At 37.4% G+C, this 20,131-nt stretch overlaps 1 protein-coding gene across 1 annotated transcript in view; it reads right to left on the bottom strand.

Moving 5' to 3' along the window:
* The window catches only part of LOC122809101 (deleted in malignant brain tumors 1 protein-like), a gene marked incomplete at its 3' end in the record, with an annotated part of 811,935 nt that overhangs the window by 350,725 nt on the left and 441,079 nt on the right, over positions 1 to 20,131 (bottom strand). The window contains 1 exon segment of the mRNA XM_044080344.1: positions 321 to 653. Coding sequence (XP_043936279.1) covers positions 321 to 653 — 333 coding nt within the window.

The following is a 20,131-nucleotide window of genomic DNA, read 5'->3' as shown; positions in this document are numbered from 1 at the left end:
CTAGCTGGGCTATCTTTATTAGCAAAACATAATGCATACATACATCTGCGCGCTCACACACACACACACACACACACACACACACACACACACACACACACACACACACACACACACACACACTCACACACATTTACTGTGTGTGCACTGTATTTATTGATAAAAGTTTACTTCAGTGACTCATCTTAAATGCTTAATACATCTTGTGTTTCTGCAACTAGCTATTCAGTTTGCTATTTTATGGTAAAATGACAACAGAAATTCAGTAATAAAAGAAAAGTAAGCAACTAAGACTAATTCACAATAGTGTAAGTCTGTACCTGTACACATAATGGCTGCATCATTAGCATGAGAATTTGTGTCAGGTGGTCCCAGCAATGTGAGAGGGCACTGTGGCAGGGAAGTCTCATTTCCATAGCAGTTGGCATCAAACCATACAGGACCAGATCCGCTTCCATATTCTGAGTTGTTATAGGCTGCAATTGCTAACCCACATTCAAAATACCTGCACACAACCATTGCATCATAGATATCCCAGTGGCTTCCTAAAACTGTTCCCCAGGTATTATAATTCTGAGCATATACATCGACTCTACCAGAACACTGGTTACTGCCATTCATGAGCCTTAATTCGAAAACTCCAAGATCGTCTCCTGTAAGGGAATACATACACATAATTAAACAACCAATAGTGAATGTAGCTTGACTCAATAAAAATGTGTATCACATAATTAGCATACATATAATAGATTTACTGTACAATGGCTACTCAGGTTGTTAGATACATTTTTATAATAAAAGTATCTTATTTTGTAAATAAATTATTTTTCCTAGTTATTTGTATATCTAAGAAGAAAAGTCTAGCCAAGCTAGAATTTCCACTGTGCGATTCTTCAAACCTCTTGCATTAGAGGAAGATGGGATATAGGCAAACAACCCTTAAGAACATCAGAGTGTTTCAGCTATATGGTGATTCTGAATGCCCATGACTTATTTCTTTTTACGTCGTTTAATGGACAAATTCCGGCTAATAAAGCCAAACTACAATAACTGTGGACATACATGTTTCGGCCATGTTATGGCCTCATCAGTACAGCACAAGTGGACTGTTTGACTAAGCATTAGAAACACAGGCCTGTTATAGCTAGCTGATGTCCATTAACATTAGGGTGCCTGAAAATATCCCAACTAACAAACTAAAACAATGAGTAAAGAGGTCACACTGAAAAACCAATCAGTAAAACTAAAAGAAAATTCTAGCATGTCCACAAGTAGTGGGGTTTGGCTTTATTGGCCTGAATTTGTCCATTAAACCACTTAAAAATAAATAAGTCATGGGTATTCCAACTCACCATATAGCTGAAACACCTGATGTTCTTAAGAGTTATTTGCATATAGCGCATGTGCCTCTAATGCAAGAGGTTTGAGGAATCACACAGGGAAAATTCTAGCTTGGATAGAATTTTCTTTTAGTTTTACTGATTGTTTTTTTTTCTTGTGTGACCTCTTTACTGTCTGTTTTAGTTTATTAGTTGGGATATTTTGTAGGCACCCTAATGGTAATTGACATCAGCTGGGTATAACATCCCAGAATTTTCTTTTAGTTTTATTAATTGTTTTATTTTCTGTGTGACCTCTTTTCTCATTGTGTTAGTTATGTTTATGAGAAATAATAATATCTGCAATTCATATGGAGCTACATGTATTGCTAACATACCCAAGTATGATTGTAAATTATTTTCTTATAAGACATATTTCCCCTACTACTACTGAAATGGTCTGGGTATCCTTCTTCCACATTTCCTTCATTTCTGCCTGCAAATCTTGGTATTTTATGACTTTGTGTCTCACTGTACATAAGAGACTGTAGTCACTGGGTGTAGCAATTTCAATAATCAATGCTACTTTTGTCTTCTTTTCATGGAATACTATATCTGGTTTTCTTGCATCTATTTTTTGAACTGTTGGTTGTGGGTGTTCCCATGTGATATAAACTTCATCATTTTCTATGATGTTTTGTGTCTCATGTTTCCAATGTTTTTCAGCCACTTCAGTACCATAAAGTTTGCACAATCCCCAGTGCAACAGTCTTGCCACATTATTATACCTTTCAGTATACAGTTCTTCTGCCATTAGTATGTCACAGCTAGCTACAAGATATATGATTGTTTCAAGTTCTGTTTTACAAAACCTACATTTGTCCATTTATCCCATAGTATATTTTAAGCAAGGAATATGTGTTCTATGGACTTTGCAAACCATCGTGTACGTAGTCCACTATCTTGGCCGCCAATATAAACCTTTCATCTTTTGTTTTAAATTCACCTCTCCTTAACCATTCCTGTGTTCAATCCTGATAAACATAAGGTTGTTCAAAGAGCTTCCTATACTTACAAATATATTTATGCATTTTCCACATTTCTTGCCTTCTCAGCTGATCCTTCACCTTATATTCTTTCTTTTATTTTTTGGCACATTCAGTCGCCGCATGATTTTTATCTACTTCAGGTTTGATTTCCATTCCTGCTTGACGCTGATATGCTTCTGCTAAATTAAGCAGGGAAGTCATATTAGGTATTTTTTCTGCATGTTTAAGAACTTTCACTACATTTGGGCCTTCTGAAGTCAACAGATATGTGTGCAGTCCCACAGTTGCAGATCTACACATGAAATTGATTTTGAGGAAACTCACAACGCATTCAGAACATGGGACATATAATCATTTGATGAGTATGAAGCATACTTCTTGTTTTCCTGTCTAACTTGTCCAGCACATTTTGTGGCCAATCAGTCAATCCAAAGCTGTAAGTAAAGACAGGAAAAACAAATTGGTTTATTGCTTGGGCTTTGTTCCTGGATGTCAAGTAGTGTTTTCAGTTTTAATGTAAACCTTACAAGTATTCCTTACTGAGTTTTATTCACATCTGTTGATGTTTTATTGTTGATCCTTCATCAGTTCCCAAATATTTATACACTCCCTTTTGCTCAAGTTCTTTTATATTGCATTCCTGATATTTTCTTGGTGCTGCAGTTTTCCTGCTTTAAATGTTGCTTTTGCACATTTATCAAGACGAAATGACATTCTTCTATCATCTGGAAAAGTTTTAACCACTTGCAGTTGTGCTTTCAGTTCCTCATCTGATGAACTATGCAGTTTTAAATCATCCACAAACAGAAGATGAAAGGTCTTTACACTTTGTTTTTTACTAGGAACCAAATTATAGCCATGATCTAATCTGTTAAGTAGACAACTTAATGGGTTAATGGCAAGACAGAATAGCAGCAATGACAGGGAGTCAACCTGGAATATCCCCCTTTGAATTTTTATCCCTGGGACAATAATTTGTCCTTTATCATGGCTTAATTGCAATGTGGTCTCCCACTATTTCATGGTTGCTGTAATATAATCGATCAATATAGGATGTATCTTATATATTTCTCCCTGCCTATTTGCCTTATGGGTGATTTTTTATGAATAAAAAGCCTATACGCAAAAATAGTAATTTATTTATTTTATAAGGGTTGTAAAGTGATAATAGATGGGAAAAACAGAAATGAGAATAAGAAGGAAGTTAATTTTGTAACTTGTTTTCAGAAGAAATACTTAAGTTAATAGATTGTGGGGTTTATTGCTAGAAGACAGTATTGAGTAAATTAGTGTAATGGGAAGGCATTTGAGGTTGTGAAAATATATACATATCAAAGTGACAGTGTAGTTTATGCAATAAAATACATTTGCAGTCTGTTTTATGTAGGTGAAACTAAGAAAAGTTTAAAATGCTGGATATAGGAACATCTGAAGGATATAAAGAAAGCAAATATACTGCCAGCCCTGCAGTAGTGCATTTTAACAAAAGACATGAACGTTATGATCATTTGAAATTAAAAGAAGGTTAGTGTGAATTCTAGACAAGAAAACGTTTTAAAATAAATACTGAAATATAAGAAAGTATTTTTATTTTAAAATATAATACTCTTGATCCTTTCAGAGTGAATCAATAATGTAATTAGAAAATTTTAATGAGCCAATTTGTATTTTGTTGGATAATTTCAACTGAAGCTCCTATTTAATGTGTTTTTGTATATGATCATATTTTATCCTCCTTACAAAGCAGCAGCTAAGATATCAGGAAGTTAGTTTTTCTGCTTTGGATGGAGTTATGAATTCATATGGTATATTAGGAATAATCCTGATCCCCAGAGAGACAACAGAACAGGTTATCAAATTTACATAATCAGAGATTTTCCCAGTTAAATTGTAAATAGATACTATTGACGCAAGTATATAATGCATCTAAAATATTCTAAAAATTTTGATGTTCTTTTACATTTTTAACTAAGGCTCTCAGACTTAGCTAACCACATGCTGTTAACACTTGGTGCTGTTTGCATAAGCACATTACATGAACAGGGCCAAACAGTCCTGTGGTACTCCTCTATCAAGTTAATAATAATTTCATAACAAATCCCTGGCACTAACATATCAAATTCAAAGAAATAACCACTTTCTAATCCATGACATTAACTGCAGATTAACATCAAGTGAGATTCATCTTTTTATAAGAGATGTGTAAAATAGCGTCAGATGATGAATCAGAACAAACATCATCTATTTAACACCACGCCATACAGGAATAAAGTCACAACTATGTCTCAGATGACACAGGTTTGAGTAACAGCTCAGGTGTCGTTGGCAATGGCAAGAAGGGTGGGACTGCCCATTAAAGGGCAGAAGGAAGGAGAACATGCATAGGGCATACAAAGTGAGCAGTTTTCTCTGGTGGAGGCTAGAAAACACAGCATTGAATGATTCCTGGAGGCGAACATCGTGGCTTGCTGATGTCAGCAAGTTCAGTAGTGATCAACAGATCAGTGCTATCTGTCCCTTTCAAGCCAAGAATGTTACTGGACAAGTGCAAGAGAGGGAACACTAGTAGACAACAAAATACTCTTGTACCAATATGATGTGGACCTGTGATATATATCTCTAACCCTTACTGAAGTTAGTCTGGGGGAGCCTGGATGGGTAGGTAGACTAAACAACCAAGGAGAGGCACAGGGTCAGCTGATGGTCAACTCAGGAGAGTAAAAAGGAGTGAAAAAAACCATCCACGGGCATATATAGAAGTTTATCAAGTTTGATAGTCAGAACCCAGAACCTGCCCCTAGTAAATCCTTGTTGGAAAATATCAATTCCCTAGGTATTGAATGAGGATACAATTCATAATTTTTTTTTTTATTAGTAGAAGTGTTACCATCAGAATCCAGCACTGCATCTTTGAAATTACTTTTTCCATTGTAGTGTATGAGACATTCATCACAGTATGCTTTAACAACTGTATTACTAACACAAGAAATGTGAAAAATATTAGCTGACCATTTACCTCTAGGCTCATAATGTTAGTATTGAGAATGTCAAGAAATTCCTTACCCAGTCCCTACATCATATGAATTAAATATAATAACATTCAACATGCAGTTATTTGTGTAAAATGTTGAACAAGGGGCATTTACAGAAGATCAAACAGATAAAGGAAGTGACAGAAACAAGGATTTGTAGGAGACAGCAGCATGAATTATTTTCCATGACTGAAGTAAAAACAAAATAGCAATATAGAGTGCCAATTATTGTCATTACTGTTGTTGTAGGGTACTAATGGTGACTTTCTGCAAGTCATTAAGATATGGTAATGCCAACAGCATAACTGCACACTCCTTCTTCATAGGAAGAAGCCATAATTTCTCACTTACCCCACAGTTATAGCCCCCATAACTCTTAAATCACTTTGTGATAAACATTCTACTCCAATGACCTCGGCAGAATGGAAAAGTTGAATGTTCTTCATGTTGATCACTGATGCAGGAACCAAAGCTATATGGGTTATATTTTGCATAGGATATAACAGCTGCCCAGCTGCTAAAGTTTCACGGCACCTTCTATATGCCCAAACTGTTAGTCATCTCAAGCACAGCTGACTAAAAGTTATGTGCCAAGCCAATCAGAGCTTTCCTGCCACTGAAGACAGCTCTTCTGTGGGATTTCAAGGATAGACAGTCATCTTTTGCTCTTATATTGCTGGGCAGATAAGTTCTCTTTCGAGAAAAACCTTCCATATTTTACTTTTAATGTGAAAACTTACTTTCCTATATGGGAAAGTGGATGTATGTCAGCTGGTTGAGTTTTCAGAAACTTGAAATTCATATCGGTGAGACGATATGATCGCATTTCAGAAAACTCGAACATTAAAAAAAAAGAAAACAAAAAAAACCCTCACAAAAATCTAACCTTTTTTATGATTTTGGAGGGGGGGAGCCCCGCTGCACCTCCTGCTAATTATATATACCAACTCCGAGATTGCACTACATTGAGGAAAATGGTACATTTCCCGAATCTCACTGTACCATGATCATCATCATCATCATCATCTTCTTTCAGCTGTTCCAGTTAGGGGTCGCCACAGCAGATCATCTGTTTCCATTTCTTCCTGTCCTCTGCATCATGCTCTTTCACACCAACCACCTGCATGTCCTCTCTCACCACTATCCACTCAAAAAGCTTCAGGTTTTCTGAAATTCGATCATATTGTCTTGCTGATATAAATTTCAAGTTTATGAAAACTCGATCAACTGATATGGATCTGGGAAAGCATATTTTAAGCAAGGAATATGTGTTGTTATGGGCTGTCATGCTACTTCACTGTACTTGGGACTGATAAATTATATTAGAGTGCTTTTTACTTGTTTTTAGTGGGAAAAGATACTTTTAGCTACTTTAAAATTTTTTACCAGCTTGTGCTGCTTAGTTTCTTCTGGGAAAGAAGTGCCATTTTTGGCTTAACCACGGAACAAATTATGAATCTCACAGTCAGTTTGGATTCCAGCAACACAACAGCATACTGCAAATTGCCTCAGCCACAGGTGATTGACTCTGCTACAGTCAAAGCCAGTTCCTTAGATACTCACCATTTTCCCCACGTCCCTCTAGTATTGTTCAAACAGCCACTATGAACAGGGCTTTGCCATGTCCTCTGCAGCTATTGGGATCCTCTCCCCGAGGAAAGGAGAAACACTTTTGTCAGTTTTGAGAGAAGGGGGCAGGTAAGGTGCTTCTGCTTAGCCAGGCTGTTGTGCCTATCACTGGGAAAGCTGGTGCTGCCATTAATAAACGGATTTGCCACAACTTTCCTGTGAAAAAGAAATGGAAAACTAAATGTTTACCTTCTTCTGTGCCAGTTCCACTGGGTAGGAGTAGTTTATTTGGTCTGTCTCAACATATTGTACAGGCTATTGAACCATTTTATAGGTGTTTTTAGTAAAAGAAAAAAGGATTCTCTTTTCCTGAATAGGGTCATGAAATTGAATCTGTAGAGGACTGTGATGGGACAGATGCATTTTTTTTCCTCAGATTTCTGGTTCAAACTCTGAAGATAGCATGGTATCTGAATCTCCCTGTCAGGCATTTTCTTTCTCTAGTACTATTTCCAGAATATGCCAGTGTTTTCAGTGGGAAAACATTGAGGTTTCTCAGTCCCTCAGAAAATAATATAAGCTGTTACAACTGGAATTTCCAGACCTTCTTCCCATCCCCACAGTGCTGTCAGCATTTCAGGATGTCTTTGTCATGGCCTGCGGTTTTCCTGATAGCCTAAGGAAACCTAAGAAAGCAGACAGGATGTACAAAGTTCCTCAGTTTTTTAAATTTTATATACTCATCCCAGATATGATCCAGCAGCTATAGCTTTAGTCTAGCCACCATTTTGTCATTTGTAAACTTCTCTTTCTGACAAGGATGGCAGAACAATTAATAAGTTTTGAAAAACGTACGCTTCAGCAACGTTAGCTTTTAAAATTTTGAATTGTCAGAGTCATATTGTTATTTTTATTATATTTTTATTATATTTGCTAATTTTTATTACAAATTTTTGTTTTTTGTTGTTTGTAATCTGTTTGTAATTTGTAATTGTATTTTTTCATGTCTTGGAGCTTATCTCCCTGGGCCTCTACTGAAAATGAACATATATCCAGTTAGACTAGCCCGGTAAACAAATGTAAAATAAAATAAATAAATATGTTAAAATTTATCTAACTATGAAATTATGAGGAATGTTTTATCTTCGGTTTCCTCCTTTGAGAAAAAATCTGCTTTGTGTGGTTTAGTTTCTTGAGTTTCACAGGTCACTGCTCATTGTTTAGTGTGTTTATGACTCTGTAACTACTACATCCATGGTTGTTGCCATATGTATTGTGTAGAAGAGGTTTGTCTGACTGCATTTCTAGACCTCCTAGAAGATGTAAATAAAATGAGATTTAAAATTTTCCTTTGCATAGAAATTTAATTTTTGGACCCTGTGCTGCACAGCTTATCAAAAATGTATTAGGAAGGGTAGGCTAATAGAATCTTTGGGTTTTTCAACTTTCCTTCTCCAAATTTTCCAAGGGGTTCTCTGCTCCCTCATACAGTTTCTGTAAGACACAAAATAAACAGCATAGCAAAGTGCTGGTAAGCTGCTAAGCAGACATTTAAAAAATGATGACAAAATATTTCCAAAACACGCAGGACCCCCAAGGTAAAGGACACCCTGGAAGTCCCTTAGTCCTTTCAGAAAGTCTGAATCTCTGTTTCACTCTTTGGCAGCGGTCTGTTTCAGACAAATGGGTACTGAAACTGATTCAACAGGGTTACAGATAGCAGTGGGAAGAAATTCCTTCCTCTCAGGGAATTTTTCCACATCCAGCAGACCAATCCCATCTGTTCCCTCCTGTCCTACAGCACATGCTATCTCATTTTAATAGAAACATTTCTTCCTTTTTTATTCAAGAAAGTTTTTATGTCAAAAAAGAAAATTCTGGAGATCAGTTCTGGACCTTTCCTTACTAAACCAGTATGTGATAGTATCCAAGTTTAAAATGCTTTCACTTTGCAACCTTTGTTTTATTTTATTTTTATTTTATTTTATTTTATATTTGTTTACCTGGAAAATCTGACTGTGTGTGACCCTGGGGAGAAAAGCTCCACATGCAACATAGACAAAATTATTACAAAGACAAGTTAACACTTTGTAAAATATTATAACATCTTATAACCTGTTACTCCTTCTTCCTCTTTAATTTGTTTTGGTAACCTTAGATTTCAAAGATGTTCATAGGTTCATAGGTAGGTACTAGGCTATCGGCCCTGGGGCATATATAAGCCTAGACAAAGAAGTTCCCTGGCTTTCGCCACCCAAGAAAATTATTCTCCTGTGCCCCTGTCAAGCAATGCACAGAAGTGATCCTTGGGGTGAATTTTCTATTTCCCATCCAGTCATCAAGATTTTTCTTAAGGAGGGCCAATGAGGAGTTCTGCATGACATGAATGGGTAGCCTGTTCCAGAATATGGGAAGTCTCTGGGACAGGAATCTATCCCTCCAGCATGTTCTGTTTATTGTAGTGACAAGGTTTAGGTCCCTGGAGCATGTGGTTTGGAGAGACTGGGATTTCTTTAAGTGTAGCATGTCCAACAGCTCTGAGTTTGACAAAGTTTTGTATGTTAGGAAGAGATCGCCTCTGAGTAGGAGATATGCGACAGAGTAGAGCTGGATTTTTTGAGATGGTCTGTGTATGGCATCTGTTTGAGGCTGGTAATTCTCTTAGTGAGGTATTTCTGAGGCCTTTCCAATTGTTGTAGGTATCTTGTGAGATACATGCCAAACGGTGCATTGTACTCTATAATGGGTCTGATAAGAGATGAGTAGAGAGGAACAATGACTTCCTTTTTTCTAGAGGAGAACCGTTTTGTGATGAGGTGTGCCACGTAGAAGGATTTCCTGACTACTGTGGCGATGTGGTCATCAAAGGAGAGACTACTGTTCACCTGTGCCCCGTGGTCTCTTATCACACTTTCAGTGTTTAGTGAGCTACCGCCTATGTGGTAGTTCATGGGTACCGAGTTTTTCCCAAAGGGGATGACAATGCATTTCTTGGCATTGAGCTTGAGGCCATGACTTTGACACCAAGCATCTGTCTCTGTGAGGCCCTTTTGTAGAATGTCCACATCATTAGAAGAGTCTATTATAGCTCCCAGTTTGCAGTCATCTGCGAACTTTGTTAGACAAAGACCTTCTGTGTTGGCCTGCACTTCAAAGAAGTAGATGCTGAACAGGAGAGGACCCAGGACCGAACCCTGTGGTACTCCACTCATCACTGGTCTGAGATGTTTATTATCACATTCTCATTTGTTTAGACTGCATGTGTTTCTTAAGGTTTTATGTGTCTGGATCTCATTATCAGTTCTCTGCTTTACCTTCTGGGCTATTCAGTGCACCAAAAGTGTTCAAAAAGTGTCTAGCTCTAGTTATAGCTCATTGCAGGCTACATGGCATCCACATGTTTTCATATTCAGATGATGTGCTTATCTTTACAGAGTCTTTTTCAAAGAGTAAAGAAGCTCTCACTTAGGTAAGAGATCTACAAAGGCTGGGATTCCAAGACAACATTCAATAGTCTTTCCTTGACTCTATCACACAGGATTGTGTTCCTGGGGTGTCTAGTAAACATCTCAGTACAAAGAGCTCTTCCACAGGAAAAAATAGATCTGTATTCAAATCTATTCCAGAAGTTTTCCACTCATACTTCAGTCACTGTGAGAGAACACAGTAGCATTTTAGGTCTCATGACATTTGTTATTCTCATGATACCTCTGACAAGTCTCCACATGCTAAAGATAGGATAATATCTGAAATCTCTTTGGTCCCAACACCAACACCCACTGTTCTCAGATTTCTGTTCTGGGATTTGTCATAGGAGAAATCATTTTGTTGGAGATATGAAAATATCCATGAATCTAGATTCCCCTTTCTTTCTTCCTCCTCCAAAGCAGTCAGTCACTACAGACACCTCCGATTTTTTGGAGGAGCACTGTCAAGTCAGATAAATGTGCAAGGAATCTGGAGCAACAAAGACAGATACAAGCACATACACATAAAAGAGATGCTTGGTCTTATCGGGGCACTCAACTCTCTATATCAGCTTTGGTTCCTATAACATATTCAAGTTATTACAGACAATGCTACAGTGATCTGGTACATAAACCATGTAGGGATTCTCATTGTATTTTTTTCTGTTAAATTGCTACTGTTCTGTTAAATTGCTGGAATAGTTCTGTAGTTACTTACATTTTAGTCTCTTAATGTGCTGTTTTATTTACTAGTATATAGTGGAGCTTTTCTCCATGGGCCTCTGCTGAAAATGGACATGTAACCAGCCAGACTAGCCCGGTCAACAAATGTAAAATAAAAAAAATAAATAAATAAAAAAAATAAACAAACAAGTGTGTTCCAGACAGCAAGTATTCTAGAAATAGTAATGTTGTTCTCTGTACATACTTTTAAAGCATTCCAAGTTAGATTCTTTCTCCAGATCTAGGTCGGGCTTTGTTGGGACCGTTCACCAAAGGCTCATGGTCACAGTTCTAATCGATAATAATCTACCTATAAAGGTTAAGCTACTGCAGCAGTGGTCAATATGAAGAACATATTACATCTGTGTAAGTAAACTTACTGTAACAACACATGTTCAAATGATCACTGCTGCAGTAGCCACTACCTCCTTCTGCCACCTTGTTTTTTTTTTCAGTCTGTTTTTTTATACCATTATGTGCACATCTGATTTTTTTTTTTTTTTTTTTTTTGCTCTTAACAATGTTCAGCTATTATACCCTATGCAGAATACAACTCCTATAGTTTAGACTACTGCAGTGGCACAGTGGCACAGTAGATAGCCTAGTCACCTGACAGCAAGAGGTTTTCTGGTTTGATTCTTGGCTAGGGTGCCTTCTGTTCTGAGTCTACATGTCCTTGATGTGTTTGTTTGGGCTTCCTCTGGGTGCTTTGGTTTACTCCCACATTCTAAAGACATGCACTGACTAGACTGAACAATCTAAATTGGCCATGGGTGTGTGTGTTGATGCAAGTGTGTGGTATGGTAGAACAGCAGTGGCTGGGCTAGCCCCCTGGAGGTGTGAACCTTCCTGTAGATAATAGTCACTGCGGAAGTGACACCCCAGCCTCATGTGCAAAAATGGGGAAAAAGGGTTATGGATGGATGGATGGACTGCAGCACTGATTGTTTGAACATCTACTGTTATGGTAGGTTTACTTGCACAACTGTACCTTCTTTGCAGGGGTAGAGGATGAGAGAAAGAATTCCTGTTTCCTTAACGCAGGAGGTTTAATGCCAATGGCATCTAAAGGGGTACAAGAGACTGAAGCTGACTGTAATGACTGTAGAGTTGCAATCAAAGAGAATATACTGTTTTACTAAAGAGGTAAACCAAGTGGAAGAAAGTGAGCAAAAAATACTAGAAATGCAAAGCACCAAACCATAAAGGAGTTCATTTTCTTCACTTGTGTGGCATGCAAAGGTAGCTGTTATAAACACAGAAGGCAAATACAGAAATACTTAACAGTATCAAAATCCAAGCTGCAACACTGACAACACTGGTAAGCTTATGGCCTTATGAACTTATGAAAAGGGTCAGAGGAGCAACTTAGTTTACTGCTGAGAGTTATGTATGTTAACTTACTGTTGGTGTACAGATGTACAACTCTTTCCATGTAGAGATTCAACATCAGTGTTTTGCTTATACTGTTTAACACATTGTCTTCAACCCCCCTCCCCCTTTTTTAATATCTTTTTAATATCTGTTCTTGATTTTTGGGTGCTTAGCCAGTTACACATTAGTAGCTGCCTGTACTATTAGGATCTTCAGCTTTCACAAGCACTGCACTGCTTGTTGTCTCTTTTTTTAACATCTTTTTATGTCTATTTAATTTTAATCAAGGGTGTGAAAAAAAGGTCTCTCCTTAACCTAAAACAATGGCTACCAGCTTCATTGATAATGTTTTTGCTTCTTGTTTAATCTTTTCTTTTTTTCACTGTCATTCTTTCCATCTCTTCCATCTTTAACAGTGCAGTTTTTCTATCCCCTCATATTATATCTTTTTATGACTTTAAGTCCATCCTCATCAAATTGTATAAAATCATATCAGTTTTCAGCTTCTGGAATACACCAGTATCAGTGGTTTCTACTTCTTATTTCCACTGAAGTATTTGTTAGTCACTTTAGAAATGTAAGGGTACACCAAAGGTTCAAACAGGTAGCTTTTATTAGTAAGACTATGGCAGCTCAGAATAAATGATGTCAACACTTCAACATCTCAGACGCAATTAACAGTAGCTTAGAAATCAGAATGCTTTATCAACCAGGTGCTTTCTGGAAAGGATATATACTGTACACTAGTCTAAAGAGAGCAATGACTTTTGCATATGCACACAATATATGTAATCACTTTAGAAATGTTAGCTTTGTTCTTTAGCTAAATCAACTTTGTTAAAACCAGCTCAGCTGGCCTCAGCAGTAATAACACAGCTTCACTGGAAGTATGGTGTACAGGTCTTGGTGCTAGTTTGAACAAGTTTGTTACAGATCTGCCTACAGATTGTTTTGTTCTTGGTTTCTTACCTTTAGACATCAATGTGTCTTGGATTTATTGTTGGCTATTCTGGCTTGCCTAGACTTGGAGCACTTCCTGGTTATGTTTTTAAACAAAAAGAAATCACCCTAACGAGTATCTCTACAGCAAAAAAGTAGGCAATAATATCGCACTATATTCATCTCTGACTTGTTTCATAGCTCTCAACTGTCCAAATTTTCACAGAATGCCCATATATTTTTTCCTGATATTTTTGGTCTATTCTTCATAAAAGTTGTGATTTTCTGACACATCACTGAGGAATGAAGGCATTATATAATGACACACATTTGAGTTTCAGACTTTATATCCTTTAGAAAATGCATGCTAACAAAATAACTGTTATTCTAATGACTGTTTTAAGTTCATAAGAGCAATATTTAAAATCTGTCCCTAATTTTGGGCTTTTGCCCAGCCCATTATTTTAGGCTTTCTCCTGATTTCTTGCTTTAAGATGTTGAGAACTATGATTAGCGTTAACATTTCTGTTTTCCCAACCCTCATTCCCTTTTGCTATTGTGACTTTGCTTTCTGCCTATTTATAGTAATCTGACTACCAAAGTCCCTCCCTCCCTCTCTCTCCTGTTTCACTGATACTGCCAGTTATATAAACTATTTAAATACTTCTTCTCACCCATTGTTTTTCACAGATCCATAATACTGAATACCCACCCAGCTAACTAATAATGTTCTTGAGTAAGCCTACCTCACTTTAAATTCTCTGTGTAAATTCCTCCTATTCCCATCTCATCTGCTTTACTGCTTGGAACAAGTATATCAAACTGGAAGGTTCCTCCCCTTAGACTGCTAAAGTTTAAGTTACCCTTCTTCTAATCTGCCTGCCTAAGAAGCCCTGCTCTTCCTAGGCCCTAGAAGGTTTACCTTTCTTTCATAATCTCTTTAAAAATCAGCACATCATAGTGTTCCAGTATGTAGACCCTTCCTACATATTCATTTCACCATTCAATACTCCTTGTATATATCCATTTATTGTTTTTATTTAAGCTGTAGTGATAGTAGGGGAAGAGCTAAGGCATTTCTGTGCCTCTTGTTGCTTGTTGCGCCTTGCAGTGTGCTATTTTGCTATTGGCCAGTGGGCTTATTTGAATTCTTGTATCTGCTATCATAAGTTGCCTCTGCAGTAATGTCCTGCTCCTCACTTGGCTGTGTAAAAGGCACTTAGACAATAATTTCCTCTATATACTCAAATAGCACCCAAGCTAATCTGTTGTAAACTCAGGTACTCCCTTATAGTGTTACATACACAGAGGAGCATAGAACCAAGAGTTTTGTCATTGATAGCAGCCTTATTTAAATATTACCCTAGCTTAACTATTCTTTACACTCTTGGTACCACCCCACCCTACCTCCGCTGTAGCCTACTATATTAATACTGAAATCCATGGATTTGAACTTTCCTACTGTCTCAACATCTAAGCTTATAAGGCAGACCACCTCACAACCTAGTATTTTGGTCATAGGTGACTCCATTGTATGACTCTAGGTTTTTGCCTCATATTTTTGCTCTGTTCCTCATACAAACTGTGTTTTTTAGACAAATCACTGGGGTGTTCTAAGGATTAAAGTCACTAAATAATGACTTGTTTTTGAGTTTCAGACTTCATATCCTCCAGAAAATGCATGCTAACACAAATCCTGTTATTCTAGCAACTTTCTAAGTCTATAGGAGCAATATTTGAAATGTGTCCCTATTTTTGGTCCTTTGTCCCCCCATTATATTGGGCTTTGCCCAGATTTCTTGAGTTAAGAGGTTGAGAGGTATGGTCCCACTCACCAGACTGGGTGAAGAGAGGGTCACAGTCATTTACCTTTCTTGGGCCATGATCCACCAAATCATGCTCAGGTCATTGAATCAGAAGTACCAGTCATTGTCCATGTGGACATAAGTAACCTGAGGATGTACCTCCCTGGACTAGATAATGAGAGATATGACAAAGTGCTTGGAATATGCACCCCAGGCTGGTATGAGCCTAGCATTGAGAAGCAGTCTAACTTTTTGAAGGATTGTACCATCATATGAACAAAATATAATTGACTTTATTTACTGGCTTAGTTTTTGGTGTCATTTGATGGGTTATGGTATTTGCCAACCTGGGAGGATATTATTGGCTGACCACTCTATTTTGCCAGGGATGGTCTGCACCTGTCCCCTCTTGACTTCTGAATACTGGCTAAAATGTTATCCACCCCCATAGTGCCTTTTTTAGATGCTGTCAGGTTGATAAACCATCCAACATAGCTAGACCTTCTTAGGATAATCCAAAGGCATTATTGCTCAACTCCAGAAGTCTAAACAAAAACCTCCACTCCCTGCAAGCTTTCCTCTACCTGGAGAATGTAGGTGTCTGTGTATGTACTTAGACACTTAGACATGGTTTAAAGATGTGGGAAGCACCCCAGCAGTGCCGGACTATAGTGTCATCCACACATTTAGACCAGCTACTGCTCAAGTAAGTACAAAAGTTGGAGGGATCTCAATTTACACCAGAATCAAATGTCAACGCTCGTCAAGCATTATGATGCACTTCAGCTTTTCCATGTACAACTCACCATAAGCAAAGTGCCATACCATATCTTTGTGAGCTATTAGTTCCCCTCTATGACCCTCGAATCCCATACCACTTACTTAAATATACTGGATTCAACCCAATACCTTACTCATGGGGGACTTCAACTATCCTACTCTACACTGGAAATCATACACAGCCAAAATCTTGTGGGCTGAAAGATTTCTCGACGTTTTCAACACAAATGTCCTGGATCAACTAGCCCATAGGGACGCAAATATCTTCGACCTAATCCTCACCAACATGGAAAAACATTGTACTCCCTTCCCAATTGCAACATCCTCACTGGCCAGGTTGGACCATACAAAAACCTGGGACACCAGCTAACTCTGGAATTTTTAGAAATTACTCATTTATATAGCTGCCTACTGTCAGTCGTGCCTAATGACAAACTTAAAAAAACAAGCCACCCTGGTGGATTCCCAACATCACTTGGTTGTAACATAAGGAAGAAAATCATGGTCAGAATTAGTGAGTACATTACTTAATATGGTAAGAACTTTCTCATCAAGCTAAATAAGCAACTCAGGGAACTTGTTGAGTCTACAAAAGCCAGATATGAAGTAGCCTCCCAGGCTAAGGACAATCACAAGGCATTCTTAGGTATGTCTACAACCTCAAATGCAATTCACAACAATGTGGTGAACTAATTGTAAATGGAGCCACTTATACTGAGCTAGAGGATTTATAAAGTCTACTGGGCAATAAATTCATCTCCAGCTTTACCCTGTTTTATCCTCTTGTCACCTTTCAAGAAATACCCCCCAACCATAACTCCTACAACTATCACTAGTGAACAGGTCCTCAATGCCCTCTCCAAGGCAAGGGTACAGGGAAGTATATAGTGCGGGAAGAAATAGCCAGGGAATTGTTATGGCTAGGCTTGTATAGGCCCTAGGGCCAATAGCATAGTACCAACCTATGAACCTATGAACCTATGAAACACTGCATTGATGGATCCCAATATCATCCCAGGATGCCTGCTAAACAGCATGAAACATGGCCTATTAGGTTCACCGGGATAAATATTTAAGCATACCCTCCAAACAGGCTTTGTGCAGAATAGATGGTGGACTGCAACTGTTATCCCTTTGCACAAGGGTGGATGATCCAAGGACCCAGGTAACTACCAGCCCATAAGTCTGACTAGTCTGATATGTAAAGCCATGGAAATACTTATTATGGCTATGATTTAAGACCCTGGGTATATGGGTAGATTCAGCTATGAGTTTGTCTAATCATATCAACCAATTGGTTAATGATAGTTATAGAACTATGGGTTGTATAAAAAAATGTATAAAGTCTAGGAAATCAAAAATAATGAAGTCATTGTTTGTTAGTTACATTAGACCCAAACTTGAGTATGGAATAACAATATGTAAACCCTATAAGAAAACAAGCATGAATAAACTGGAAAAAGTACAACGGAAATATACCAAGGTATCTATGGATGTGAAAATTTAAGTTATTATGAAAGACTAAAATATCTGAACTTGTACAGTGTCTCTTACAGATATTTAAGAGGTGATGTTATTCAGGTATATAGGGCATTTAGTGACAACTACATCTGGGAATGTTTGGGGTTATCAAAAAGTACTAGAGAATCATCAGATAACCTCTGTAGAAGACTCTATAGGAATGAGAAGTGTACTAATTGGTTCTCTGACCGAGTAGGTTATGCATGGAACAGACTATCAAATTACATTAAGACAAGTACTAGCTTAGATATTTTTAAGACCAGTCTGGACAATTATTATGGGAATAAGTGGTTTGGTATATTGGCAATTCATAATTATTTTGTATAAACAAAGGAGCCCTATTCTTTTTGATAAGTGCTTTGGGATCTTTTACATCCACTTCTTCCAAAGGCAGCATACCCCCTTCTGCTGCAATCCAGTGATAGTAAAATTAATCCAACTACCCGATGCATGAGTAGAACCGACAGCCTTCTGATTGTCCAGCATCGAAGGTAAACATGCTGTGTGTTGAGCTACTTAGACTGATAAAAAAAACAGTAATTTTCAAAGAAATGCATTTTGGGGTAAGCTCCAACACCTGAGTCTGATAAACAGTGTGGGTTAAGAAAAAGCCTTCCCCCTTTCCACTGACTTAAGAAACTTTTGTGAAAAAAAAACATGAATGTATTTAATTTGAACCATAAGCAGTGGTGTGCACATAGACGTACAAGATGCAAATTCAAGACACATAAATGAAGATGACGAATAAAACTATACGAGATTTACAGAAGGCACTGTCTTTCCTAAGTACTGCAGAGATATGGGGCTTCAATATCTAAACTTTTCTTCTCGTCAACAAGATGTTGTTGAACTGCAGAAATTCCTTTCTGATTAACTATAGCAGTGGTTGAATGCAGTAATTACAATTTGCCCTCTGGATTTGATTTTTGACAGAACAAATATCTAAAACCCTTACAGGGAGCATAGTCCTCTCGGAAGTAAATTTCATATTTCAGTCATAAGATATTGCAGGTGATCCTTGACTGCAGAAGCAAAAACTTAGTACTTCAATGAATAACACTTTATTGAGTACTCTAGAACAAGTGATTGTATCTTGTTGCTTTAGAGGAATATAACATTAAACATATATGCTAGAATAACAAAATGAACACCAAAACAGTATGTGGCTACAGTATTCCCTATATTCTCTGGTGGAGAGCTATGTGTTTAATGGAGGACTTTAAGCATGTTAGGGTCTTTCATGATTGATGGAGAAAAACATTCAGTGAGGTGGTTTTAGTCTTGTGCTCAGAGATTGGACACATTACTGGGAAGTAGAAAACTAGCTTTCAGACAAGCATTATGGTGCACTCATAAAAAATCTACATCCTAGTTCTCAGATTTTGTTTATGAGCAGTGTATAGAGATTAAAAGACCAGGACTGCTGATACAAATGACAGAAATTAGATTTTTTTGCAGGATTATTGGATTTATTCTCTGTGAGAGAATTGAGAAGCTAGGAGATGTAACAGTACTGTTTATCCTTTCGATCAGTGAAGCCAATGACTGTAGTTAATCATCTTATGAAGATATTCACCTTTGTTACACCTGCTGGAGTTTCAGCTGTAGACTATACAAGGCTAAGACCCTCTGGTATTTCCAGGATATAACTGAACACTTTCATTTCTCATTAGGCTTGTGAATACGTATGCATTCCTAGGATGAGAAGAAATTTGCAAAGGAAGATTTGAAAGCCTGTATGGTTTTCTGCCACCATAAAAGCACATCAGTTTTGTATTTTCTTTAGACAGATCTGTTTTTTTCAATGTGTGTGGCATTATGGGAACAAGGATTTTTTTGTAAAGCAATTAAGTGCTACGTAACAAAAGCTACTGATTTGGTCCTTCCTAGATAAATATTCTTTTAGTATACTTAGAATCCTTAAAATGGAAATAGCATACATGTCCCTGCTTCTTTCATATTTATTGTTTATATTGAAATACCTTATGAAACCACTCGGCTTTCCGTAATAATAAAATAGGCTTATCCACCATGCTTGTACCTATGATGTTGTCTAGAACTGGTTGTTTGGTCAGCATTTCATGAAGTAAACTAAATAAGTAACTAAATTGCTTTATTGTCTCATTTTGTCTTGTAAAACTAGCACATACAAACCAGTCTTATGAAATATGACTTTTTTGTATTTTAATGAAAAGATTAATGTAAAGCAAGTCAAAAGGCATACAGTTAACGGAATCTCCTTATGTAAAAAAGGGATTCACTGCATATAAACTATTATGATCTATCATCACCTGCAGAAGTTTAATCTGAAGTTAGGTAGACTATTTTCTCTTTCAGCTTCATCACTATAATGATCTTCTTTAATGGCCATATCCCAGTGTAGAATCAGTCTCAAATACTTGTCAACCCCAGCAGTTTTGCCTGGCTTTCTTGTGATTTTGTTGCTGCATTCCCTTACACTGCTTGTCCCATGTATACAATACAGAGTTCTTCCACAAAGACACCGTACAATGATAACTTATACTCATACCCAGATGTTACTCAGCTGCAGGT

This window comes from Protopterus annectens, chromosome 1.part1 (assembly GCF_019279795.1).
Source record: "Protopterus annectens isolate FY-2018-M chromosome 1.part1, PAN1.0, whole genome shotgun sequence".
Taxonomy (NCBI): domain Eukaryota; kingdom Metazoa; phylum Chordata; order Ceratodontiformes; family Protopteridae; genus Protopterus; species Protopterus annectens.
This window is presented reverse-complemented; position numbering and strand designations above follow the sequence as displayed.